This window comes from Mastigoproctus giganteus, chromosome 10 (assembly GCF_048544385.1).
Source record: "Mastigoproctus giganteus isolate SK-2022 chromosome 10, ASM4854438v1, whole genome shotgun sequence".
Classification (NCBI taxonomy): domain Eukaryota; kingdom Metazoa; phylum Arthropoda; class Arachnida; order Uropygi; family Thelyphonidae; genus Mastigoproctus; species Mastigoproctus giganteus.
This window is the reverse complement of record NC_143584.1, coordinates 135,100,782-135,128,280: the sequence shown is the minus strand read 5'-3', so window position 1 is coordinate 135,128,280 and position 27,499 is coordinate 135,100,782. Positions and strand designations below refer to the sequence as shown.

The 27,499-nt window shown below is 38.2% G+C and overlaps 1 protein-coding gene across 2 annotated transcripts in view; it reads left to right on the top strand.

Moving 5' to 3' along the window:
* The first annotated feature begins 246 nt into the window (after positions 1 to 246).
* prd1 (pleckstrin homology domain-containing protein pruning defect 1) overlaps positions 247 to 27,499 on the top strand; it is a 218,090-nt gene continuing 190,837 nt past the window's right edge. For both annotated transcript variants that reach the window (XM_090382672.1, XM_090382670.1), the window contains exon 1: positions 247 to 339. In XM_090382672.1, the coding sequence (XP_090238798.1) occupies positions 265 to 339 (75 nt within the window). In that variant the 5' untranslated portion in view covers positions 247 to 264. The remainder of the gene's footprint in view (positions 340 to 27,499) is intronic.

Sequence of the window (27,499 nt, the reverse complement as noted above, 5' to 3'; positions counted from 1 at the left end):
AATAATGCTTGACGGAGGGCGTCATGGCAATCAGCTGTATCACGGCATTGCGCACCCAAATCAGAGGATTTTTATCTGTTGTGAAGTTAGTTTTGGTTTGATTTAATGTTTAAGTGTTCCAAAAGTTATATCATGTTAATTTTGCTTTTATATTTTTTTGTGTGTAGATTGTTTCCGCGTCCAATTATAATTGGGGAAAAAATTAAATAATGTGATGAATAATATGAACAAACTATAATGGTTTCACAAATTCCTGTTGGAGAGATGGTTGAAGTTTTACAAAAGAATGAAGAAATTAAAGATAAACTTCTTAGTTCTTTTCAGGTAGCTTTAAAACAGGTGAGTACGCTAAATATCACCGGCATTATTAGTTAAAATTACCTGAACTATAAATGTTTATGAGATGCTGTAAAGTTGAGTGTGACTATTTTTAACTTGGATTTGCAATAAATACACGTTCCAAAACGTTATGATTTGAAATTTTTTTTATATTTAAATTTTTTATATTATCTGAATTAAATTATAATCCAGCTGTTAACCCGAGAATCAGAACAGCCATATATGAATTAATTTTATTTCCTGCACTCAAAATCAAGAGGATTAAAAAAAAATAGTTTTTCCTTTTAAATCCTTTTTGCTAATTTAAGTCACTAATTAAATATGGTAAATTAAAAACTATATTTATTTCCAAAAAAATTATATTATTGCAGTACTGTCAAAATACAAAAAAAAACCAAAAAAAAAAAAAAAACGTCATTGTAGGCAATTTTATACACATTACTTATATTCAGATCTCAACATAAGCAGCAACAATCTAAACAACCCCTTCTCCTCGTCATCTTGTTCATCAGTACTTCTTTTCCTTCCCTGGTAAACTTTTTCTTTTCTCCCCCCCCCCAGAAAAAATTCATTGCTCTGAGTCAGAGTGTGATCTGCCTCATGCATATCACATTGGGCCCATTTCTTCTGCAAATCCATTATTATTATTATTATTATTATCATTATTATTATTAGCCATATGGTGCAAGGAAGCCTGAGGCTTATGCTGCACCAGCCAAAAAAAAAAATTCTCGAGTTACCCTGAAAGAGAGAGGGGGGGGAATCACCAAGAAAGAGAATAATATCCAGCTCAGGACCCTGGGTCTACCAAGCTCATACTCACCAGATGTGAGCCCCTGGGGTTATCATGTATAAGCGCGAAGAATATGCTGATATTCGCGCTAAATTTTGCATGGAATTAAGATCCCAACTGCCTTTGACTCGAATCGCTCACTAAATTCACTGGCTTATTTAAATATGTAGTCTACATTATATGTAGATTTTAAACAAGCTTTTGATTCCTTCAAGAGAGAGGAAATGATAAATTATCTCCTTCTCTTGGGCATACCTGCAAAGATTGTTAGGCTCATAAAAAAGCAACCCTGGCTGGCTCTAAGGCAGTGTTGAGAATTGACAACGAGTTGATGACTCCCTTTGACATTAACTCTGGTGTTAAACAAGGCAATGCACTCTCTACTGTGTTATTTAATTTGTTTTAGAGGTGGCTGTAAGAAAATTAGAAGTGGCTGGACACATAGGCACAAAGACAATGCAGGTCTGCATATGCTGACGATGTCGCTATTATTAGTAGGACTAAAGGAGCACTGGAGGAAACAGTGGCTAGGCTGGATAGTGAAGTACAAAGAACAGGACTTAGAATAAATGAAGCGAAGACAAAATATATGGAAGTCCGGAGAACGGCAGATAACATCGAAAATTTAAGAACCAGTGGCTTCTCGTTTGATCATGTTCAAAATTTCACCTATCTAGGCTCGCAGATAAACCAGTCCAAGTCTATTACTAATGAAATTAAGTCCCGTATCCTGAGTGGAAACAGATGTTTCTATGCACATGAAAAACTAATGAAGTCCAGAATATTGAACAGACATTTAAAATTAAGAATATACAAAAGTCTCATTAGACTTTTGTATATTCTTAACAACGTCACAACTTCCCAAGTTGTGAAGCTTGGACATTAACAAGTAAAGATGAGCAGTTGTTGAGAGTGTTCGAGCATAGAATTTTACGAAAAGTTTTTGGGCCCGTACAAGATGTTGATGGATCCTCATCTGTTGTAGAAATTAATGCTCGTTTCACACAGGACTAGTCAATTGTGGTTAGGTGGCAATCTGCACAAAGACGTTTTTTTTTTTAATGAAAAAAAATTTTTTGAATTAAACTTTTTAAATTTATCTTAATTTATAAAGTGCATAGGCTGAAAATTCTATCATATGTCATTCCACACTACCCTTGTCATCACATGGTGCCCAGTAACAGCCATTTGCCTTTAATGAAGGTGTCAACACGAATAATTGCTTTTCCTGACCAAATAATATTTCTTGAGATTTTACTTGCCTTCTAGCTATATAAGACCTTGGCAGACTCCATCCTTTCATCATAGTCCACTGGATAAAGTGCCTGCATATATTGTAGCTCCATAGCTTCCACTTTAGTTCTCTTTTCAACATTTTTTTTTGTACAGAAAGGCAGATCAGCTCAGAGTCAGACAGACATGCTGTATTGGATTTCTTATAACTTTACAAAAAAGTGTCTTGTGCCATTTTAATATTCCCATCCAATACAGAAGTGGGGGCCTTCTATTGCACTTTCTGTTAGTCACAGATTCCCCTTATCATCAGTTTTTGGAAGCTTTAATTTTTTTTTAAGATTTGGTGTTGTGTTCCTTGAATGCCTATGTGGAACATTATTTATTATTATTATTAGCCATATGGTGCAAGGAAGCCCGAGGCTTATGCTGCACCAGCCAAAAAAAAAAAAAAAAAAAAATTTTCTGAATTACCCTGAGAGAGAGAGAGAGAGAGAGAGAACAAGAGTCAGAAGTAGAAGGGAATCACCAAGAAAGAGAAGAATGATGATATCCAGCTCAGGACCCTGGGTGTGCCAAGTCCATACTCACCAGATGTGAGCCCCTGGGGTTATGTTCATGCGTTGAAAAATTCTACTGCATTTCCCATGTATTACTGTGTGGCATGATTTCACAACTATTCCAAATATAGGAGTTTTTGTGAAGAGATTCAATCACAGTTGCTTACACAAATGTGGTTAAACCTTCTTGAATTACCAATAAGCTAACATTAGGAAAAGTATGTGTACTGATTTTTTTTTTTTTTTTTTTTTTTTTTTATGAAAATCCCAAACACGGAAGGTATCAAAACCTATAGTACTTAGTACCATTCACATGAGAAAGGGGAGGGGATACCGGAAACTTTTCTCTAGAAACTAAACATGGGTTTCACCACTTCAAGCCTCCAATAAGCAAAGTGTTGGTACTCAACCGGTTGATGAGTCATCTACCACCTAGTGTTAGTATTTTATTATATTATTAGTGCTATTTTATATTAGTATTAGTAGTGGTACTAGTTAGTACTAGTAGTACTGTGCATGGGTTGGGGAGAAGGGGGATACCATAAACTGCTGTAGAGACTTAAGAACTGCTCAAGAGACTAAACATGCGTTTCACCACTTCAAGCACTTCAGTAAGCAAAGTGGTGGTATTGGTGACTGATATCATGAACTCATTACTCAGCACATTATTCCCAATCTTCAAGCTAGAGGATGAAATTGCTTAGTAGCCTTACTTGATCTCAGTCTGACTTTTGGTTGTGGGGTTATCTGAAGGAGAGAGAGTATACTAGGACCACATTAAAACTTGGCATAACATAAGGAAATGTTAGGAACATTTCAGAGAAAATGTTATGAACAGTGCTTCTAGCATGTTGTGGGCATCAGTTGACTTTCTGTTGAACAGTTTGAAGATTAATGTCTAACATAGATGCTACTTATGATCTGAATAACCATATTTGTTGTTTACTGGCATCACTTTATGGAACTGGTTTTTTTTTTTTTTTTTTATTATTTATTTTGTTCCTTTTTATATTGCTGGCTATTCTGAATCTTGGTTTTGTGCAATTAGCCATTTTACACCTACGGACCTTAAGAGTAACATACATTAATTATAGCCTCCTTGTATAATTTAATATTTTCCTCACATTTGATATCGAGGGTGAGAAAAGGTTTCAATCAAGTCAGACAAATAATACAAATGGCATAGATTTGGTCCTTGATGCTTGTTACTGGTATTCATCCAAATGACAGGTTATGGGTGGCTATCTGGTAGTCTAAAATGCTGATGAATCTGAATATTCAGGCATCGTTTTGTCAAATTTTGGTGGTCTGGTTGTTCTGTGACAACCACATTTATGATGGTGAAACTGTTAGTGTTCCTGGGTATAAACTTCCCCCCCCCCATCCATGTGTAAGCTATGGAACACTTTACCTAGTATGCTGGAGGTAGTGTTTCACCATTGAGATGTGAATCAGTGTGAGCAAGGGTTGAAGTGTGGCATCCATGTTACACAGAGGAATGCCACCTCAATGTGTCACCAGGCAATACTGGGTAGTAGATGATTGATCATTGGATCACCACTTTGCCCATTGGATTCTTCAAATGTTGAAACCCAGTTTAGTCTCTAGAGCAAAGATCTGACAACATCTTCTCTTCTATTATCCAGTATGAATTGACTTTTGAGGTTATGCATTGTGACAAGATCCAGGCTAGCCACTAGATAATCTCCTGTACCCAACCTGTTGCAAACTCTCTAGGAGGCATCTAGTATATCGTCTTGCATCTTCTACTCTGCCAGCTGGAGACTGGAGGGAGTCTGAGTGATGTGTATGCAGGGGGGAGCATTGCTGAGGCCATGTTATGGAGGTCATGTCAAGTAACTGGGTATATTCTTCCTGTTTGTACACCATATCCAAAAATTTAATTAATTTGTACGTCTCCCCCCTCCACTTTTTGACTATTGATGATGCATCTAGTTTTACTGAATGCATCATCAATAGTCAAATTAATAGAAACTTCTCTGAAAAAAAGATTTAAACCTTCTAAAAACTTCCTTGTTCATTTCACATATAATATGTCCCAGTTCCAATCTCAGTGATGTCCATGTCTGCCTACAATCTGCCAAGCCCAGCTTACTTTTTTTGAAAGTCTCGTTCTAATTTCCCTAACATATTTGCATAAGTCACCATTGATAGAGAATCCCTAATTTGGAATATTCTCCTTTTGATCACCACTGACTTAAAATCTCTCCTCCTCATTCTGTAAAATTCATCTTGCCTCTGCTGTTCTCCCAACTCCAGTAATCACTTGGAACTCTTTAACGTCCTTCTTTAAAAGTATACTTTCTCCAGCTTGTCTTTCCTAACAGTGAGACGTTTCTACTTGGTGATTTTAATATTCACAACTCCAGCAGGCTTCAGTTTTCTAATTACTCATACCATCTGGGTCTGAGTAATTAGAAATGTCCAGGCTTTTACAATTGCTGACACAATAATATGATCAGTGACCACCTCACACAGCTTGTTCATTTACCTGCCAGAATACCAGACAATCCTAACCACATGCCCAACATTCTTAATGCGTTCCTCATCAACACACCTTCAAAGTATATGGTGAATGTTAGTGGTCCTCTCGGTTCTTTAGATCACAACTTGTGTTGGTTTCTTCCAAAGTGGTGCCTGTTTTTCACATCCCATTCTCAGCCTTGTATTGTTTGGCATTACTGGAACAAAAAGTGGGATGATCTGCCTGATTTCTGTTCTTTTCCTTGGTAGGATTACCAGTTTAAATCTTCTGATCTGAATGCTGTCAGGATCTGCTCAGATCCTGACAGTGAAATTATACTTGTAAGGATGAAATCCTTTCTTCCTCATTCCAACCTAAAATCTGATCAATTATCTAAACCTTGGATTTAAAATAAATCTGTGAAGGCTGTTCAAGATAAGAGTGATAAGAGTGTGGCATATCACAATTGGCTAGTATGCCGATCTTCAGCTTCATTTTCTGTCTAATATCCAGAGGTTCTCAAAGTGGAAAGTGCACCCCCCCATCCTGGGAGGGCGCACTTGGTTTTTTGGGAGCACTTGTTATTTTCATGAAGCACTTTTTTAACAAAATATGGACAAACCATCCCACTAATCCAGGTATAAAACTTTTCTTATATATTTCTATTATTCCTATTTTATTACCTTGAGTTTAAATGTAATGAAGTATATATAAATTTATAAAAGTATGTGTATTCATAGCCAGAGCTCCAGAAATACAACTTACATCTACTAGCCACAATAAAAATTTACTTACCCATAGTATTGGTCTAATCTATGTAAATATTTTTATAGGTGATGTTTTAAAAAACTAAATTTTAAATGTTATGATAACTAAACTGTTTCTATATGCTTTAATTCTTACTACACCTTACACATAATTATACAGCAATATCCTTTCCTTTACGTAGGTTTAAAATGGATGCCACTAACTCTTACAGTTCATTTACATAAGGGCTTCTATGTCTTCCTGTCTTTCTTCTATGCAGTAGTAGTAGTGGCATGTGATTCAAGAAAGCAAGTGTATGAGCTTATGCAGCATCAGCCAAAAAAAAAAAAAAAAAAAAAAAATCACACCATTCCCTCCAAATGCCTGTCCAGTTCCTCTTTAAATTTATTCAACCTATCAACTTCCACAACGACAGATGGAAGTTTGTTCCAGCAATTAACCACCCACTGGCTAAAGGCAAATTTCCGCACATCTATTCTGCATCTGTCTTTTCTTAATTTGAATTTATGCTCCCTTAGGTTCGTAATCTGAACAAGTGGAAGGATCCCATCAGAATTCAGCGTGCTCAACCCATTCAAGGCCTTATATACCTCAATCAGATCACCGCGCAGGTGCCTAGTCTCCAGCCACTGCAATTTGCAGAACTTAAGCCTCTCTTGGTAAGAGGATCCCTTCATTCCCCTCACCAATCTTGTTGCCCTTCTCTGTACACGCTCAAGTAAATCTACATTCTTCCTAAAATGAGGCCTCCAGACCTCTACGCAGTACTCAAGGCGTGGCCTGACCATTGCATGTCTTTCCTGTGTCTTTTCATGGTTGCAAAATGCCACTTATCCACTGATTTATCTGGAATAAAGTCCTGCAGAGAAGGGCCATTCATGTGTTGAATCATTCAGAGTGGAGGGATTCGTTGATGACCTGAACCTCGCTTTTATTAGATTCATTTGACTAAAACCTCATTTACATGAGGTACTTGCTGGTAAAATGGCTACAATTTCAAGCAGTTTTGAGAGAAATGGAAACATGTCCTTATTACTCATTGTTCTTTCAAGAAGATCTTGTATGTTTAAATATTTTCCCACAACTTTGAACTCGTACCACTCTTTCATCAAAGTTATTGAAACTGTTTCTTTATTATTATCAAAATTTTTGCTGAAACTTTCCCCAAATCTTCCAGATCTTCAGGCTGGGTAAATGTATAAAATATAATAGAACTTCGATTGTCTATCACCCTATTTACCACCAGTCTCTGTTAAACCGTCACTTAATTCTACTACGCCATAATGCATTGTGATATTGGCGCCATGTGTTATTCAGTCTTTGTTTACAACTCACTATATATGGTTTTACTTAAGCCTCTTTTTTCATGTTTTAATAATTTTTATTTAGTAAACCAATTGAAATGACAGAAAAACATGAGCGAGTAGTGTTGGGATTATTACAAAAAATTGAAATAATCAATCGTCTAAGAAAAGGTGAAATTGCTAAAAGTGGTGAAAGGTGAAAGTATAGTATCAGTTTATGGAATAGGAAGAACAACAATAAATGATATAAAGCATGATGCAGACAAAATTGAAAACCACGTGTCAAAAATGGAAACCACTGACGATAATGTTAAAAGTCGTAAAACAATGAAGCTTGCTAAAAATGAACAATTGGATACTGCAGTGTTTCAATGGTTTGTTCAAAAATGTAGCCAAGGAATTCCATTGTTGGGACCTTTAATAATCGAAAAAGCCATTGAAATCAATAAGAAACTAGGCGGAGATCCTTCATTCAAGGCTAGCATCGGATGGTTGGACAAATTTAGGTTTTGCCATGGTATTCCACAGTTGTCGATCCAGGTTGAGAAGCTAAGTGCAGATAGCACAGCAATTTTTGTTTATTGTGAAAAACTACAGAAGGAAATAGCTGATCGAAGTTTCGTTAAAGACCAAATATACAACTGCAATGAGACTGGTCTTAATTGGAAGGCACTACCTCAAAAGACACCGGCCTCAATGACTGAACATATGACACTGGGATATAAGATGCAAAAAAATCACATCACTATAATGGTATGTGCTAATGCCAGCAGTAGTCGTAAATTGCCTTTGGTTGTTATAGGAAAACCAAAAAAGCCTAGATCATTTAAAAATATTAATTTAAATGCTTTGTCAGTTAAATATTTCTCACAAAACAACACTTGGATGAGCCAAGATATATTTCATGATTGATTTCATAAAATATTTGTAGTGGTAGATGATTTTCATCAACCGGTGAAATACCACCACTTTGCTTATTGGAGGCTTGAAGTGGTGAGACCCATGTTTAGTCTCTAGAGCAAAGTTTCCGGCATCCCCCTCCCCCCATACTTCTCCTTCAACCCATGCACGGTACTAAGTACTATAGGTTTCGATACCTTTCGTGTTTGGGGTTTTCATAAAAAAAAAAAAAAAAAAAAAGATCACATTTGGCATCAAAAGGTTTACTACAATATGCAATTCTACTGATGGACATTGCACCTACTCATCCCATACATGTACGTGATTTAAAAAGCGATGATGGCAAAATATTATGCCACTTTCTGGCAGCAAACGTGACATATTCATTCAACCAATGGACCAAGGCATGATTGACAGTATGAAACGTTATTGCAAAATGCTCATTCAAAAACTTGTTTCGACAGAAAATAAATTAGATGTGATAGAATTTTGAAAATACAACACTATAAAAGACCCAATTTTTAGTGTCCATGATGCCTGGAATGATGTTCCAGTTCAAACAATACAAAGAAGCTGGAATAAGTTGTGGCCAGAAATATATTCAAGTGATACAGAAACCATTCTAAAAGAAACTGAAATTTTGCAGTTATGTTCGAATGTTTCTGGTTTTAAAAATATTTAAATGGAGGAAGTAAATGATTGGCTGGATATGGACAAAATGGATGTTGGATGCGAAATTTTAGATGACAATGAAATTGTGCAAAAGACTGATGACAATTTCAGATGATTCTGAAACTGAAGAAAAGCTGCTGCTGATGGAACAATAAACATAATTAGCCACTGTGAAGCTGAAACTGTGTTGTCAAAGTGCATTGAGTGGTTCGAGGTACAAGAAGAAGCAGATGCTACGCAAGTGTTATTTTTACTTAAAATTCGTAACATTGCCTCCCAAAAGGCTCGAGGGTAATTGAAACAAAAACAATTGACTGACTTTTTTAGAAAAGAAATTTAATTATGTAATATTGTTTTCTTTTAAATTTCTTTTAACGACATTAGAACAATATTGTATGTATGTAGTATTTTCTTTTAAATTTTTTTATGACATTACTAGACCAATGTAAGTCAAAATATTAAAAATAGGTATGTATGTACTATGATTAAAGCTATGTACAGATAGATACTGTCTGTACATAGATACCTATTTTTAATATTTTGACTTACATGTACAGATAGTACATAGGTATGTATGTACTATCTGTACTATGATTTTTTGATGACCAGTAAAAAATAAATAATAATTAAAGCTTAATTAAATTTCATTAGGTTATGTATTATGTAATAATATAAACAAGTTAGATGACCCAGTCTATTTTATGTATAATGTTTTTAATTTACATATTCTATTATCTGTCTGTTCGATTATCCATCATGGTCTCGGTTCCATACCCTGACGGACAGTCAAAGTTCTACTGTACTGAAGCAGCTTTAGCAATTTCTGATTCATTAACAAAATATTTTTATCAAATACTTTATTCCTTCATCTATTCATTTCTTTTGTTCAACTTTTGAATAGCTCTCTACATGCATTAGCTGAATACCACTGCATACACATAGACTATTTACATTACCTAAATTTTTCCTCTCAAAATGTTGTGGAGTTTCACTCATTTCTTTCAGGTCATTCGAGGTACTGCCCACATGGTAGTTTTTTTGACTAAATAATGGGTTTTCCTTTTGAAAAATCAGTAACAGTTTGCTTGAATAAAGATTAAAAAATCTAAAAGAAAATGGAATCTTATTGCCAAAAAGTGTGTTAATTTTCTTTAACAAGCCTTTTGATGTTGTAGCATCATCCCTCCAAATGCATTACCATTGCAGAGTAGTTGTTAACAAGTGCAGTCAGTGCTCCCACTCTGCTAGATACCCACCTTGCTGAATGCAGATACTTGAAGTTAAGGATATTTGTTTGTAGCATGGCTGCTACTTTTCCCAGTTCTTTCAGTATTTTTGGTGAATTATGTTAAAATGTATTATAAAATATTGGTGTAAATACACTATATATATTGAAAAACTACATAAGCAGTGTAAAGGTATCTATTTAATTGTATCTCATATTGTGAGCACCACCACCCAGACAGCACAATTTCAAGTCTTATTGTCCTGTCCTCGGTGGATGGGCAGGTACCCTGGTGTTGTAATCATGCCAACCCAGTTGTGAAGTTATTTCCTCAATATGAGAGATGCCAAAAGGTGTGCAAGATAATAATACTTAAATAAAATTGATATCCCCACCCACAGGATAGGCCAATAAGCTTTGAAACGGTGCCGTATGATTGGTGGTGCCCACTGAGAATAAGTAACAATAGTCTTCACTGTTAGTGAAGCATTACTTATTTGAGGTAGTGCAATACATGGTAACTCGTGAAGGTAGTCACAATACGAGACAATTAAATCAATGCCTTTACACTACTTATATAGTTTTTCATTATGAGTTCAGTATGGCGTATTTACACCAATATTTTATACTGTATTTTAAACTCATAATATATTATGTCTTCAGCATTTATATTTTATTTAAGTTAAAATGTATGTAATTTTTTACTGCCTCTTCAATTTCAGTCATAAAGAGAACATCTTTAATAGAACTTAAAACAGCCAGATTCAACTTATATGCAGTATAGGGTGTTGATATAAGATCTGGTATGACCCTCTTTAATTTTGCCACTAGCCCTACAGTTTTTATCTACGTATCTCATATATAGGATGAGTTCCTCCTCATTTGATATATCTATAGAAGAAGAACCACTTTACTGGAGTCTTTGATTTCCTTAACTAATTCTGGTTTAATGACATCAGCAATCACTGACACAAATTCTATACATTTCATGTCATTTTGATTCTCTTCTACTGGGCCTGGACCTCTATCTACATCATGCTCATTTAGTAGGGCTATTAAGTTTTTGAAGTCAGTAAATCGTTTATTGAATTTAACTATATAATAAGCTGTATTAAAAAGGCATTAGCATTAGTAGAGGCATATGATGCAAGAAAACAAGCTTATGCAGCATCAGCCAAAAAAAAACAAAAAACCCACTCCCATTTCACCCCTCCATTCGTTCCAAATACCTGTCCAGCTCAGCCTTAAATTTATTTAGGCTATCAACTTCCACAACAAAGGATGGGAGTCTGTTCCACCAACCAACTACCCGCTGGCTAAAGGCAAACTTCTGTCAGGTGATTATTCTGAGCAAGAGGAAGAATTCCATCAGCATTGAGCATGCTCAAACCATTCAAGGCTTTATATACCTCAATCAGATCACCTCACAGGTGCCTAGTCTCCAGACACTGTAATTTGCAAAACTTAAGCTTTTCTTCGTAAGAGCAACAATTTGTTCCATTCACTAATCTTGTTGCCCTTCTCTGTACTCGTTCCAATAGCTCTACATCCTTCTTAAAATGAGGCCTCCAGACCTGTATACAGTACTCAAGGTGTGGCCTGACCATTGCCTTATACAAAGGGATAATCACCTCCTTATCCCTGTGGCGCCTGCGTAGCCAGGTGGGAAGGAGCAGCAGTGTGTAGCACACGCTTCTTGATTAGACCGAGGTTCGAACCAGTCACCACCAAATACGGAGGATGCGGAAAGGTCAGGGAATGACCACCGCATATCCCGGAGCAATATGGCCTTAGTTGCTAATGCTCCAAATAACAAACAACAACATCCTTATCCCTGCTAGAAAAATTCCTGTATATCATTGACAAGACACCATGAGCTACTCTTGCAGACCATCTGCACTGCTCAGAAAACTTTATATCAGCCTGCACAATTACCCGCAGGTCCTTTTCGTTCTCTACCACTGTCAGTGTAGTACGTTACCACAGAGTTGATACGTTACTCTGGGGTTACTGCCTCTCAGCCCATCTGCTCAACTTTTCTAGATCCTGTTGCTACAGCGTACATTAGTGTCCTTAACAACCCTGCCAACTTTCATATCATCTGCAAATTTGTACATTAAACTCGATATACTTTCGTCAGTATAATTTATAAATACAGAAAACAACAATGGACCCAACACTGAACCCTGAGGGACTTCACTAATAACATTAGTCCACGATTAGCAGTGTCCATTGATTACCACTCTCTGTCTTCTCCCACTCAACCATCCCTTTATCCATAGCAGCAAATTGCCTCCAATGTCACACTGCTCCAATTTGTTAAGCAGTCTTCCATGTGCAACAGTATCAAAAGCCTTTCTAAGATCCAAATATATGATATCAAAGTTATTCCCTGCATCCAGTTCCTTTGTGACCACATCATAGTATCCAATCAAATTGGTCAGACAAGACTTTCCCTTAACAAAGCTATGGCATCGGATGATATTTAACACCATTTGACTTCTATCGAAGTCAAATATAGAGCCAGAATCACTTTATTCTTGAGAGAGCCATGACAGCTGTTACAGGCCAACATTTGATTTACACCCTCATTTGAAAATGATGTTTGAAGAAGAGCGTGATTTCAAGCTGCTACAATCTTCATGTCATTCTTGAACCAAAGCCGATCAGAACACTGAACAGACTTAACCGAAATCATTATCCAGGAATGTACGTTTAAACTGTGCATGGATGCTTCAGTGTTTCTTAAAATCCTATTGCTACTCCTGCTATGTATTATGCCCACTGTGTGTTGAACGATTTGATGGAGTATATCTGGCAGTCGGTTTTGGCTTCTTCGCTTTTCATATATGACTGGGCTTCGAGGACTCTTCGTTTTCATTTGCAATATCAACTTCCATGACTCCTTCCAAATTCACTTCTAACATTTCTGTCGAGATGTAAAGCTTTGAAGATGTGGATGGATTTTCTGCGGCTTCTTCGTTCAACTCTGTTGCATGCTGTAATTTCTTCCACTGTTGAAATAGCTTAGATGTCTCCTTTGTACTCAATGGAGATGGTTTTGGTGGTCGCATTGCACGTATATGTGCTCTATATGCCTTACAATGCTCATTTCAACACTCTGACATGTTGAAGTACAAATTTTTTTCTTGAAATTTTTTATTAAATATGGTGGAGAATGACGAAAGAAATAGCACGATGCAATCAGTAGGGGTACCGATTGGGTTATGGTGACATGCCTGGTACGGAGTGGTAGGGAATGAATCATTTCGTGTCGCATTTTCGTGGTGATTTTTGTCAATCCACAGATGCATTGCACGTGCACTATATACACTACAGTGGACTTTGGCGCCTCCGTAGCCAGGTGGGAAGGAGCAGCAGTGCATAGCACACGCTTCTTGATTAGACTGGGGTTCGAGCCCGTCACCACCAAATACGGCAGATGCGGAAAGGTCAGGGGATGACCACCGCATATTCCCGGAGCAGTATGACCTTAGTTGCTAATGCTCCTAAAAAAAAGAAAAAAAAAAAAACCAAAACCAAACTACAGTGGACCCCCACTTTGCAATTGGTTCACTGTACAATCAAATCACTTTCGATGGGCACCCCATAACAAAATACCATTCACTATATAATATGTAGTAAGTGCCGGTCATTGTGATCACTTTCATCAATTAAATTTTAATTCTATTAACGGAAATTCTACTATGCAAAAATAGGAGGAATATTATCCACAGGCTATAAAAGTAAAGATATAATGCACTAAAGCACAGAATTACACTTTATTACCTTACCAATTAATAAAATTAAATGATACGTGAATATTGGAAGAATATTTTCCACAGGTTAACAAAAGAAAAAGAAGAAAGGAAGGCAAAAAGTCAACTACACAAGGTATTTCCAAGTGGTCACCCTCCCAATTACTAACAAGATCTGATGCTGCTTAACTTTGGTGATTTCACGAGAACCAGGGCATTTAACTTAGTATGATAATTGGCTGTTCAGAGTGCCTGTAATGCATTTACTTATGGCAACTGTCGCATTTTCATTGCGTTTTTTTGTCAATCCACAAATGCAAGTTACTCACATCTGAAAACTGCCTGGAGCATGCCTAAAGAAGTTTCACTTAAAAAAAAATGAATGACACCTCCCATTTCACCTATTCATTCCCTTAAATAGTTTGTCTAGTTCTTCCTTCAATTTATTTAAACTATCAACTTCCACAACAGATGGAAATGTGTTTCAGCAATCAGCCACTTGCTGACTAAAGGCAAACTATCACACATCTGTTCTGTAACCATCCTTCCTCAAATTTGAATTTGTTCCCCCCTCATTTGTGTAGGCTGAGGAACAGGAAGAATCCCATCAGCATTGAGCTTGCTCAATCCATTCAAACCCTTAAACCCCTCAACCAGATCACTTCGCTGGTGCCTAGTCTCCACATGCTGCAATTTGCAGAACCAAAGCCTCTCTTGGTTAGTCCACCCTTTTGTTCCCCTCACCAATTTCATTGCCCTTCTCTGTACTCATTCCAGCAGCTCTACATCATTTCCTAAAATGAGGCATTCAGACCTGTATGCAGTACTCAAGATGTGGCCTGACCATTGCCTTATACAATGGGATAATCAACTTCTTATCCCTGCTAGCAAAATTCCTGTATATAAATAAATTTTCTGTTCATACTCCAGGATGACCACATGATCAGAGGAGTTCACACGATATAGAGAATATAAGAAACAGCACCGTATTTAGCAGTCAAGGGCTTGAACCCCGGTCACTCAAGGCACATGTAGTTATGCACCCTTGCATTTGACCACTCAGCTATGGCGGGCTTGATATCATTGACAAAACCCCTTGAGCTGTCCTGGCAGCCTGTCTGCATTGTCAGAGAACTTCATATCCGACTGCACAATTACCTGCAGAGCTTTTTCATTTTTCGCTACCCTGAGTATAGTACGACATGGTTGGCACATTACTCTGGTGTTACTGCTACTTATGCAGTACTTTGCATTTGTCAATGTAAAACTTTAGTTGCCACATCTCAGCCCATCTGCCCAACTTTTCTAGATCCTCTTGCAGTAGCATACTGCCATTATTGTCATTATCCACCCTGCTAACCTTTGTTTTATCTGAAAACTTGAATATTAAGGCTGATATGTCTTCATTAATAACATTAATAAATACAGGTAGTTGTTGACTTACGACCTATGCACTTTACGACTGCATCTTGCGCCACATTTCAGTCTGAACTGAGCATACATACAAGATTGTTGCTAGAAAGAATGCTATACACATGTCAACCCTCTCGTAATGCAGTGCTCTCAGATTTTTTCTACTACACTCATACGCCCTATCCGTGTGGTCCCCGAAGCCTAATGGGAACGGTTGTGCATGTAGTGTCAGCCCACTGCCCAGTAACGTGTTTGGCGCGAATAAGCTAGTCTTAATCCGTTTAGTCAGCTTTGCCATCACAGTCGAACAAAACATCTTACCAATGTATGTATGTTGTGATTCATGCATCTCGATCTCTGTTTTCATACATTATGTTCACTATTTTTGGTTCAGTTATATTTGTGTTACAGTTAGCATTTTTTTAAAACCCCTAAACATGTCAACCAAGAGGAAAGTGCCTTTGTCTACTCCTAGACCTGTCAAGAAAGAAAGAAAGGCCATTGATTTAGAAACAAAATTGAAAGTGATCAAGCAGCATGAAGAAGGAAAGAAGGTGAACACGATCGCACATGATTTTACGTTATCTCGTTCTACAGTGTCGACGATTTTGAAAGACGTGAAGTTGTTAAAGGTTCGGCACCCATGCGAGTAGCAGTGATAACGAAACAACGTACAGGGCCCATCCACGAAATGGAAAAATTATTGTTTCTTTGGATGGAAGATCAGATACAGAAGTGAACACTCTAAGCCTTCTTACAGTGCAGTTGAAGGCTAGAAGTCTCTTTCAGACTCTGAAGAAACGTGCCGGAAAAGATTACACTCAGACATTTATAGCAAGTACAGGATGATTCAAAAGAAGATTCAACCTTCATAGGGTTCGAGTCACTGGACAATCAGCAAGTGTAGATGTGGAAGGAGCTCAAGAGTTTGTTAAAAATTCTGGATGAAATAATTACGGAAGAAGGGTATCAACCAGAGCAGCAGTTCAACGTGGATGAGACTGGATTGTTGTGGAAAAGGATGCCAGAACACACTTACATTCACCAAGAAGCCAAAAGCATGCCTGGTTTTAAGGCACATAAAGATAGGCTGACTTTGCTCCTTGGCAGGAACATCGCAGGTTTTAAACTGAAGCCTTTTTAATTTATCATTCTGAAAATCACCGTGCATTCAAGAATGTAAACAAGCACACTCTGCCTATATACTTCTGTTCAAACCGAAAAGCCTGGATGACTCAAACATTGTTTGAAGACTGGTTTCTAAATTGTTTGTACCTCAAGCAATATTCACGAACTTTGTACCTCAAATTTGTGAATATTGCTTCAAGAAAGAAATTCCTTTCAAAATTGTAGTAATCTTAGATAATGCACTTGGCCATCCACCTCACCTAAACCACCTCCATCCAGATGTAAAAGTTGTTTATTTGCCGCCAAATACAACTCCACTCATTCAGCCTATGGACCAAGGGGCGATTTCCACATTTAAGGCGCACTATCTTCGAACCACTTTCGCCCAAGCTATAGCTGCAACAGACGCCGACCCAGAACTATCTTTGCGAGAGTTTTGGAAACAGTATGATATTTATAAATGCATTAAAAATATTGCGGCCGCGTGGGAGGCTGTGAAAAAGAAATGCATGAATGGAATCTGGAAAAACTGTCCAGTGTTTTGTTAATACTATTGATGAATTTGATAGTGAACATGAAATGGTTACAGAAAATATTGTAACACTGGTAAATGGACTTTCTTTAGAGATTGAAGTGGAAGATGTTGAGGAGCTGCTAGAGCAAGAATCTGGAGAACTTACAAATGAAGAACTTATCACTTTGGAAGAAGAAAGAATGGCCGAAGAAGAAAGGATGGAAGAAGAGAAAAATGAAGATGAGGAAGAACCAGAAAGAAAATTCACCACTAGAAGGTTATCTGAAAGTTTTTCTCTACTAAATAAACTTCTTACACATTTTGAGGAAATGGATCCAAACATCATACAAATTGCAAGGATTGAACGAATGGTACAAGATGCTTTTTGGCCATACTGTGAAATTTATGAGCAGGAAAGGAAACAAACAATTCAGACAAAAATCAACATGTTTATGAGAAAAACAACTCCCACTACATCAAGTGGCGGCATTGATGACCCACAGCCAAGCACGAGTGGTCAGTAAAATATTTATCTATTTTCTACATATGTTTTGTTTAGTTCTTTAAGATAAAATATTTTTTAGGTTTTATACAGTATTTGATATCTTTTTCATCTTTTTTATTTTTGTAAATAGTAAACCAATTGTGTTGTACACAGTGTCTGATTTACCTAAACTGGTCCGACTTACTTCCAGATCGCTTTACGACCAGTCGGTCGGAACCTAACACGGTCGTAAGTCGACGAATACCTGTATAGAAAACAAGAATGGGCCCGATACTGAACCTGTCCACAAAGAGGAGTAGTAGTGGCATGTGGTGCAAGAAAGCAAGTATATGAGCTTATGCAGCTTCAGCCAAAAAAAAAATCACACCATTCCCTCCAAATGCCTGTCCAGTTCCTCCTTAAATTTATTTAACCTATCAACTTCCACAACGACAGATGGAAGTTTGTTTCAGCAATTAACCACCCGCTGGCTAAAGGAAAATTTACGTACATCTATTCTACATCTGTCTTTCCTCAATTTGAATTGATACCCCCTTAGGTTCCTAATATGAACAAGTGGAAGAATCCCATCAGAATTCAGCGTGCTCAACCCATTCAAGGGCTTATACTCCTCAATCAGATCACTGCTCAGGTGCCTAGTCTCCAGCCACTGCAATTTGCACAACTTAAGCCTCTCTTGGTAAGAGGATCCCTTCATTCCCCTCATCAATCTTGTTGCCTTTTTTTGTACATGCTTAAGAAAATCTACATCCTTCCTAAAATGAGGTCTCCAGACCTGTACACAGTACTCAAGGCATGGCCTGACCATTGCCTTATACAGAGGGACAATGGCCTCCTTTTCCCTGCTAGCAAAATTCCTATATATTATTGACAAAACCCCATGACCTGCCCTGGCAGCCTGTCTGCATTGCTCAGAAAACTTCATATCTGACTGCACAATTACTCCCAGGTCTTTTTTATTTTCGACCAACTTAAGTGTAGTACCACACAGTTGGTATGTTTCTCTGGGGTTACTTCTACCCATATGCAGTACTTTGCATTTGTCAAGGTTAAACTTCAGTTGCCATTCTTAGCCCATCTGTCCAAATTAGCTAGATCCTGTTGCAGTAGCACACTGCCATTACTGTCATTAACAACCCTTCCAACCTTTGTATCATCTGCAAACTTCGACATTAAGCCTGATATACCTTCATCAATATCACTGATAAATATACAAAACAACAGTGGACCCAACACCGAACCCTGGGGGACTCCACTAATAACATTAGTCCACGAAGAGCAGCACCCATTGATTACCACCCTCTGTCTTCTCCCACTTAAGAATTCTTTTATCCATTGTAGCAACTTACCCTTAATAACATTCTGCTCCAATTTGTACAATAGCCTTCCATGTGCAACAGTGTCTAAAGCTTTCCTGAAATCCAAAAATATGATATCAAAATTATTTTTTGCATCCAGTTCCTTTGTAACCACATCATAATATCCTATCAAATTTGTTAGACAAGACTTTCCCTTTACAAACCCATGCTGTGTCTGAATTATTGCTGCAGTCTTGTCTAGATGATCCTGCAATGCATCTTTAACCAGTGACTCCATTATTTTACCTGGAACAGAAGTTAAACTAACTGGTCTGTAATTACTTATGTCACCCTTCGATCCCCCTTTGTGAATTGGGGATATATTTGCACATCTCCAGTCCGTGGGAACCTCCCCTGAGTCCAAGGATGCTCTCATAATTATGACTAATTGTTTGCTTAGTTGCTTTGCTGCCTCCTTTAATATACCTGGATAGATCCCATCCACCCCAGGTGCTTTTCTTATATTTAATTTCAATAATTTCTCTTCCACTTTGCTCTCAGTTATTACAAAATCATTAAGTATCCTGCTACAATTTAATAACCTTCTGCCATTTTAAAACCTTAATAATTCCTCACGTGTGAATGTAGATGCAAAATACTCATTCAGTTTGTTTGCTTTCTGAGCAGGATCATCAACAGTCGAACCATCGATGTCAAGTGGACCAATCAGATTCATCCCCTTCCTTTTAGAATTTATATAAGTAAAGAAATCCTTGCTGTTTTTCTTAGCATCTTTTGCCAAGGATTTCTCGTAATCTGCCTTAGCCTGCCGAACCTCCTTTGTGACCTGATTACAGATTAACTTATATCTGCCATAGGCTTCTGAGTCGCTTGATAATTTATATGCATCCCATGCATTTTTCTTCTCTGTTACGAGTCTCATTAGTTCATTTGACAACCATTTAGGCCTAAACCTTGAACAATATTTCTTAATAGGTATGAAACTTTTAGTAGCATCCACGATTAATTCCTTGAATGCTTCCCACTTAGAATTTACTGTTGGTAACATCGTCAATTGATCCCACGGTACAGAATTTAAAAACTGTCGGAGACCACTGTACTCGCCTTTACGGAAGCAAAAACCCTTTCCTTTACCCCTGATGGTAATTAAACCTTTAAGTAAATCCCACATCAGTACACTGTGATCACTGCCACCTAGTGGTTCCTTTATCTGCAAATTCTTAATACACAAATGATCCCTGCTGATAACCAGATCAAAAGTATTACTCTCTCTGGTTGCCTCTCGAACATGCTACTGCAGAAAACAATCATCCAATAAATCCACAAAAGTCTGACTAGTGTGTGAGTGACCGACCCACAAGTTCTAGTCAGTATCTGGGAAGTTAAAATACTCCATTATAAGACATTCTGATTTACTAGCCCACTCTATTTCTCTGTACAATCGTTCATTGTATTTTTTTTCTTTTTTTTTTTTTTTTTTTTTTTTGGTAGTTGTTGGCGCATAGGCTTCTGTGGCCATAATGTACCTCCCAAGGTTTTTGCAGTACTTTGATCCAAGCCGAAGGCGGGAATCGAACCCCCGACCTTTGGGTTGCCAGGCAGGCACTTTACCTGCCTGGCTAGCCCGGTCGGCGTTCATTGTACTCATTCGAGTTATTAGGCCTATAACACACTCCTGCTCTTATTTTTGCTTTCGCAGTGCTTATGTCACACCAAACTGACTCAACAGTGCACTGTTCATCTATATCAACTGGGTGCACTTCTTTTGATTTTATGTTTTTTTTAATTAACAGCATAACACCTTCTCCCTTTCTATCCTGTCTATCATTTCTGTACACATTGTACTCCCCAAATTCCAGTTCTGCATTCCTTATATCTGTGTGACACCACGTCTCTGCTATCCCAACAATATCCACCTTTGATGTCTTGACCAACACTTCAAATTCATCAAATTTATTTACTATATTTCTAGCATTGGTATACATGCAAGCATACATGCTCTTATTCCTAGTTACCCTAACATATCCCATATACCCACCTATTTCACGATGACTTCCATCCGTAACTGAAACCCCCAACACCCCTCGCTCCAGGTCGCTACTTATTCTAATAGAAGTTGTGCAAGAATCACCTTCAACTCTGCCTGCGGCTACTGTTAAACTATTAGTCCTTGTATCCCCCAAGCTATCAGTTTTCCAACCCACCTAACACTGCCTCGATAGCATCAGCAAATATTCTTGCACCCTTTCTATTTAAGTGTATCCCATCCCTGTAGAAGCAGTCCCTTCTGTTAACAAGTACAGACCAGGCTGAAAAAAAATTCTATCCCTTGAGCCTTGCACAATCTTTCCAGGGTCGAATTGATCGTCAAGGCTCTCATCATATACTCCCTTCTATCGTGTCTGGGCAGAATTCGATACGCTTTCCAATTCAACCCTAATTCCCGGCTTTTTTTTTTTTTAACAGTGACCTGTACTTGTTAAGTAATTCTGCCGGTCTCCTACTCTTAATATCATTAGTACCAACGTGTACAACTATATCACCTTTTGTGCCCTTAAAAGATATCTGCTCTACGTCATCAACCTTTGCCCCTGGCAGACATACCCTGGTCCTGTTCCATCTATCCTTTTTACAAAGCATGTTCCCAGTTTCCCTGACAATAGAGTCACCAACAACTACTAGTTCCTGTGGGACCAGCGCATTCTGCCTTGGGGGTTGCCGCTGTGTTGTGTGATGACCAAGTGCAAGCTCTGGCGTTGATGTGGGCAGCTGAGAGCTTGATGGGCCCCTCAATTTAGATCCTTCGAGAGCATCTACCCTGTCCTTCAAGCTCTCATATAGGCCCACAACAACGCTGAGTTATCGCCTGATTTCATTACACTCCTTACATTGTGCACACACAAAGACGTCCCCCATGGCAATATCATGTTCCGTTCCAGAGAGTTCGGCAAACATTTCACAAGTTGCGCATTGTTTTAGGCTGTGATGCGTTGGGGAATTGCCCCCCTCAGTTCTAACCCGAGTCACAGCACTCCTGCCACTTTGTGCCCGTTGCTTTGCTGCTCTAGTTTGGGGCATGCTTTCTAAATTAATAAGATCAATAAATTAAATTAATTACATGTCAATACTACGCTATCTAATAGAAACAGTGAAGCGTATTACTGTTTCTATAATTATATGTTAGAGCTACCTAGTTACCTCAATTAAAAATTTGAATTCCCTACCACTATATACAAAAACAATGGCTGCAAGATTCGAATGAAATAACGGTTTTACGTATATTAAGTAGTAATCCACAAAAACTCTTTATCTAAATTAAAATAAAAATTAACCAGCGTAACTATAACTATAAGACTACGTATTAAGTACAATATAAATAACAATTATGTAAATAAAAAGGCAAACACTTATCGTTTTTTCGGAGCCTGTAACTCACAGCTCTAATTTTTAAAGAAAGTTAGCGCCCTCTCTACCATTGATTACCACTCTGTCTTCTCTCACTCAACCATCCCTTTATCCATAGTAGCAACATGCCCTTAATACCACACTGCTCCAATTTGTACAGCAGTATTTTATGTGCAACAGTATCAAAAGCTATTCTGAAATCGAAGTATATGATATCAGAATTATTTTTTGCATCCACTTCCTTTATGACCACATCGTAGTATCCAATCAAATTGGTTACACAAGATTTTTCCTTAACAATCCCATGCTGCGTATGATGTATAACTGCAGTCTTGTCTAGATGATCCCGCATTACTTCTTTAACCAGTGACTCCGTTATTTTCCCTGAAATAGAACTTAAACTAACAAGTCTATAATAATTACTTGTGTCAACCTTTGATTCCCCTTTGTGAATTGCGGATACATTTGCACATCTCCAGTCTGCGAGGACCACCTGTTAATCCAAGGATGCTCTTATAATTATGGCCGAGGTTTGCTCACATCCATCCTTTGCTGCCTCCCTTAATATAATTGCATAGATCCTATCCACCCCATATACCTTTCTTATGTTTAACTTCAACAATTTTTACTTCCACTTTGCTCTCAGTTATTAAAAAATCATTTAGCTCTCTGTTAGAGTTAGATAAACTTCTAGCATCCCCTTTTCGAAAGAATTCTCATGCGTGTGTGAATGCAGATGTAAAATACTCATTCAGTTTTTCAGCAACATGAGCAGGATCATCAACAGTAGAACCATCAATATCAAGTGGGCCAATGTTATTCATCCCCTACCTTCTAGTGAATAAAGAAATCTTTGCTGTTTTCCTTAGCATTCTTTGTCAAAGATTTTCTGATTTGCAAGAATATTTGCTGATGCTATCGAGGCAGTGTTAGGTGGGTCGGAAAACTGCTAGCTTGGAGGGAGACAAAGACCAGTAGATTCACAGTAGCCACTGGCAGAGGTGAAAGAGATTCTTGCACTGCTTCTATTAGAATGAGCAAAGCCTGGAAAACAAGATGCATGGTATTTCAGAGACTGCTGGGAGCCATTGCGGTACAAGTAAACACATGGGTTGTGTTAGGGTAGCTAAGAATAGAAACAGGTGCAGGTATACTTGCGTGTACACCAATGCTAGGAGTTTAGTAAATAAATTTGATGAATTTGAGGTATTGCTCAAAACATCAAAGGCAGATATTGTTGGTATATCAGAGACGTGGTGTCACACAGATATAAGGGATGCAGAACTGCAATTTGGGGAGTACAACGTCTACAGAAAGGATAGACAGGATAGGAAGGGGGGGGGTTATGCTATTAGTTAAGAAACACATAAAAACCAAGGAAGTGAAGCCAGTCGACATCGCCGGACAGTGCAGTGTTGAGTCAGTTTGGTGTGACATAAGCATTGGGAGATCAAAATTGAGAGTAGGAGTGTGCTATAGGCCTAATGACTCTGATGAGTATAATAAGGAACTGTACAGGGAAATAGAGTGGGCCAGTAAATCAGAGAGTCCTATAATGGGAGATTTTAATTTCCCAGATATTGACTGGAATTTGGGGGCTGGTTACTCACACACTAGCAGGGCTTTTGTGGATTTATTGGATGATTGTTTTCTACATCAGCATGTTCGGGAGGCAACTAGAGGGAGTAATACTCTTGATTTGATTATCAGCAGTGATTCTTCATGCATTAAGAATCTGCAGATAAACGAACCACTAGGTGGCAGTGATCACAGTGTGCTGAAGTGGGATTTACTCAAAGAGGTAACTACCATTAGGGGTAAAGGGAAGGGTTATTGTTTCTGTAAAGGCGACTATGATGGACTGAGACAGTATTTAAATTCTATACAGTGGGACCAACTGATGATGTTACCAACAGCAAATTCAAAATGGGAAGCATTCAAAGAACTTATCTTGGAAGCTACTAGGCTTTATATACCAACTAAGAAATATTGTTCAAGGTTTAGGCCAAAATGGATGTCAGATGAACTAATGAGGCATATGGCAGAGAAGAAAAATGCATGGGATACTTACAAATTAACACATGACACAGAAGCCTATGATAGATACAAGTTGATATGCAACCAAGTTACAAAGGAGGTTAGGCAGGCAAAGGCAGATTACGAGAAATCCTTGGCAAGGGATGCAAAGAAAAACAGCAAAGAGTTCTTTACTTATGTTAACTCTAGAATGAAGGGGATGAATCAGATTGGTCCACTTGATATTGATGGGTCAACTGTTGATGATCCTGCTCAGGTAGCTAACAAACTAAATGAATATTTTGCATCGACATTCACACATGAGGAGTTATTCAGCAAGGGGAATGCCAGAGGTGTATTCAACTCTAGCAGTAAGCTACAGAATCTTGAAATAACTGGGAGTAAAGTGGAGGAGAAACTGTTGAAGATAAACACAAGAAAGGCACCCGGGGTGGATGGGATCTATCCAGTTATATTAAAGGAGGCAGCAAAGGAAGTAAGCAAACCCTTAGCCATAATTATGAGAGCTTCCTTGGACTCAGGGGAGGTACCCATAGACTGGAAATGTGCAAATGTGACCCCAATATACAAAGGAGGATCAAAGGCTGACACAAGTAATTATAGACCTGTGAGCTTAACTTCTGTTCCAGGAAAATTAATGGAGGCACTGGTTAAAGAAGCACTGCAGGATCATTTAGACAAGACTTCAGTTATAGCTCACACACAGCATGGTTTTGTTAAGGGGAAGTCTTGCCTGACCAACTTGATTGGATATTATGATGCAGTCACAAAAGAACTGGATGCAGGGAATAACTTTGATATTATATACTTGGATCTTAGAAAGGCTTTTGATACTGTTGCACATGGAAGACTGCTACACAAATTGGAGCAGTGTGACATTGGAGGCAAATTGCTGCTATGGATAAAGGGGTGGTTGAGGGGGAGAAGACAGAGAGTGGTAATCAATGGACACTGCTCATCGTGGACTAATGTTATTAGTGGAGTCCCTCAGGGCTCAGTGTTGGGTCCATTATTGTTTTCTGTATTTATAAATGATATTGATGATGGTATATCAAGCTTAATGTCCAAGTTTTCAGATGATACAAAGGTTGGCAGGGTTGTCAAGGACACTACGCTGCTGCAACAGGATCTGGAAAGGTTGAGCAGATGGGCTGAGAGGTGGCAAATGAAGTTTAACATTGAGAAATGTAAAGTACTACACATGGGAAACAGCAACCGCAGAGCAACGTATCAACTCTGTGGTACTACACTGACAGTGGTAGAGAATGAAAGGGACTTGGGGGTGGTTGTGCAGGCAGATATGAAGTTCTCTGAGCAGTGCAGACGGGCTGCAAGAGTAGCTCATGGAGTATTGTCAATGATATACAGGAATTTTTCCAGCAGGGATAAGGAGGTGATTATTCCATTGTATAAGGCAATGGTCAGGCCACACCTAGAGTACTGTATACAGGTCTGGAGGCCTCATTTCAAGAAGGATGTAGAGCTGCTGGAACGAGTACAGAGAAGGGCAACAAGATTAGTGAATGGAACAAAGGGGTGCTCTTACGAAGAAAGGCTTAAGTTTTGCAAATTACAGTGTCTGGAGACTAGGCACCAGCGAGGTGATCTGATAGAGGTGTATAAAGCCTTGAATGGTTTAAGCATGCTCAATTCTGATGGGATTCTTCCTCTAGCTCAGAAAAATCACCTGAGAGGGCATAAATTCAAATTGAGGAAAGACAGATGTAGGATAGACGTGAGGAAATTTGCCTTTAGCCAGCGGGTGGTTGGTTGGTGGAACAGACTTCCATCCCTTGTGGTGGAGGTTGATAGCCTAAATAAGTTTAAGGCTCAGCTGGACAGGTATTTGGAACGAACAGAGGGGTGAAGTGGAAGTGGTTTTTTTTTTTTTTTGGCTGATGCTGCATAAGCTTGCTTTCTTGCATCAAATGCCTCTACTAATGCTAATGCTAATGATTTCTCAGAATCTGCCTTGGTTTGCCTAACCTCCTTTGTGACATGATTACGGACTAGTATATCTACTCTCATTTTTGTTTTCCTAGTGCTTACGTTCAAGTGATGTCCATTTAGGCCTCTGCTTCGAAGAGTATTTCTTAGTTGGTATGAAAAGCCTAATAGCTTCCATGATTAATTTCTTGAATGCTTCCCATTTAGAATTTGCTGATGGTAACATCATCAGTTGGTCTTACTGTGTGGAATTAAAAAAAAATCTCTGAGACCACTGTAGTCACATTTATGAAAGCAAAAACCCCGTCCTTTACATCTTTAAGTAAATCCTTAGTTACATCTTTAAGTAAATTCCTCATCAGTGTACTGTGATCACTGCTATGTAGTGGTTCTTTTATCTGTAGATTCTTAATGCATGAATAATCACTGCTGATAATCAGACCAAGAGTATTACTCCCTCTTGTTGCCTCTCTAAAGTCTTGCTTGTCTGTGAGTGACCAACCCACAAGTTCCAGTCAATATCTGGAAACTTAATCCCCCATTATAAGACAATGTGATTTATTGGCCCACTCTATTTCTCTGTAGAGTTATTCATTGTACTTATCAGATTCATTAGGCCTATAAAACATTCCTACTCTCATTTTGGTTTTTTTAGTGCTTATGTCACACCAAACTGACTCAGTGTTGCACTGGACATCCATATCAACTAGATGCACTGCCTTAGATTTTATGTGCTTCTTAACTAAGAGCATAACCTCTCCCCTCCTACTATTCTGTCTGTTCTTTCTGTATACATTGTACTCCCCATATTCAAATTCTGCATCCCTTATATCTGAGTGACTACTTCCATGATGCCCCAACAGTGGCTACATTTGATGACTCGAGCAGTAGTTCAAATTCATCAAAGTTATTTACTATGCTCCTGACATTGGTATACATGCACCTCTCCTTATTCTTAGTTATTACTCTAACACAACCCATATATTTGCTTGTTCCATAATGATTCCTAGCAGTCCTTGAAATCCTCAGCACCTTGTTTTCGAAACTGCTGCTCATTCCTGTATAAGCGGTGTAAGAATCACTTTCACCTCTGCCTGTGGCTATTGTTAATCTATTAATTTGTGTTATCCCTCCCAAGCTAGCAGTTTTCTGACCCACCAAACACTGCCTTAATAGCATCAGCAAATATTCTTG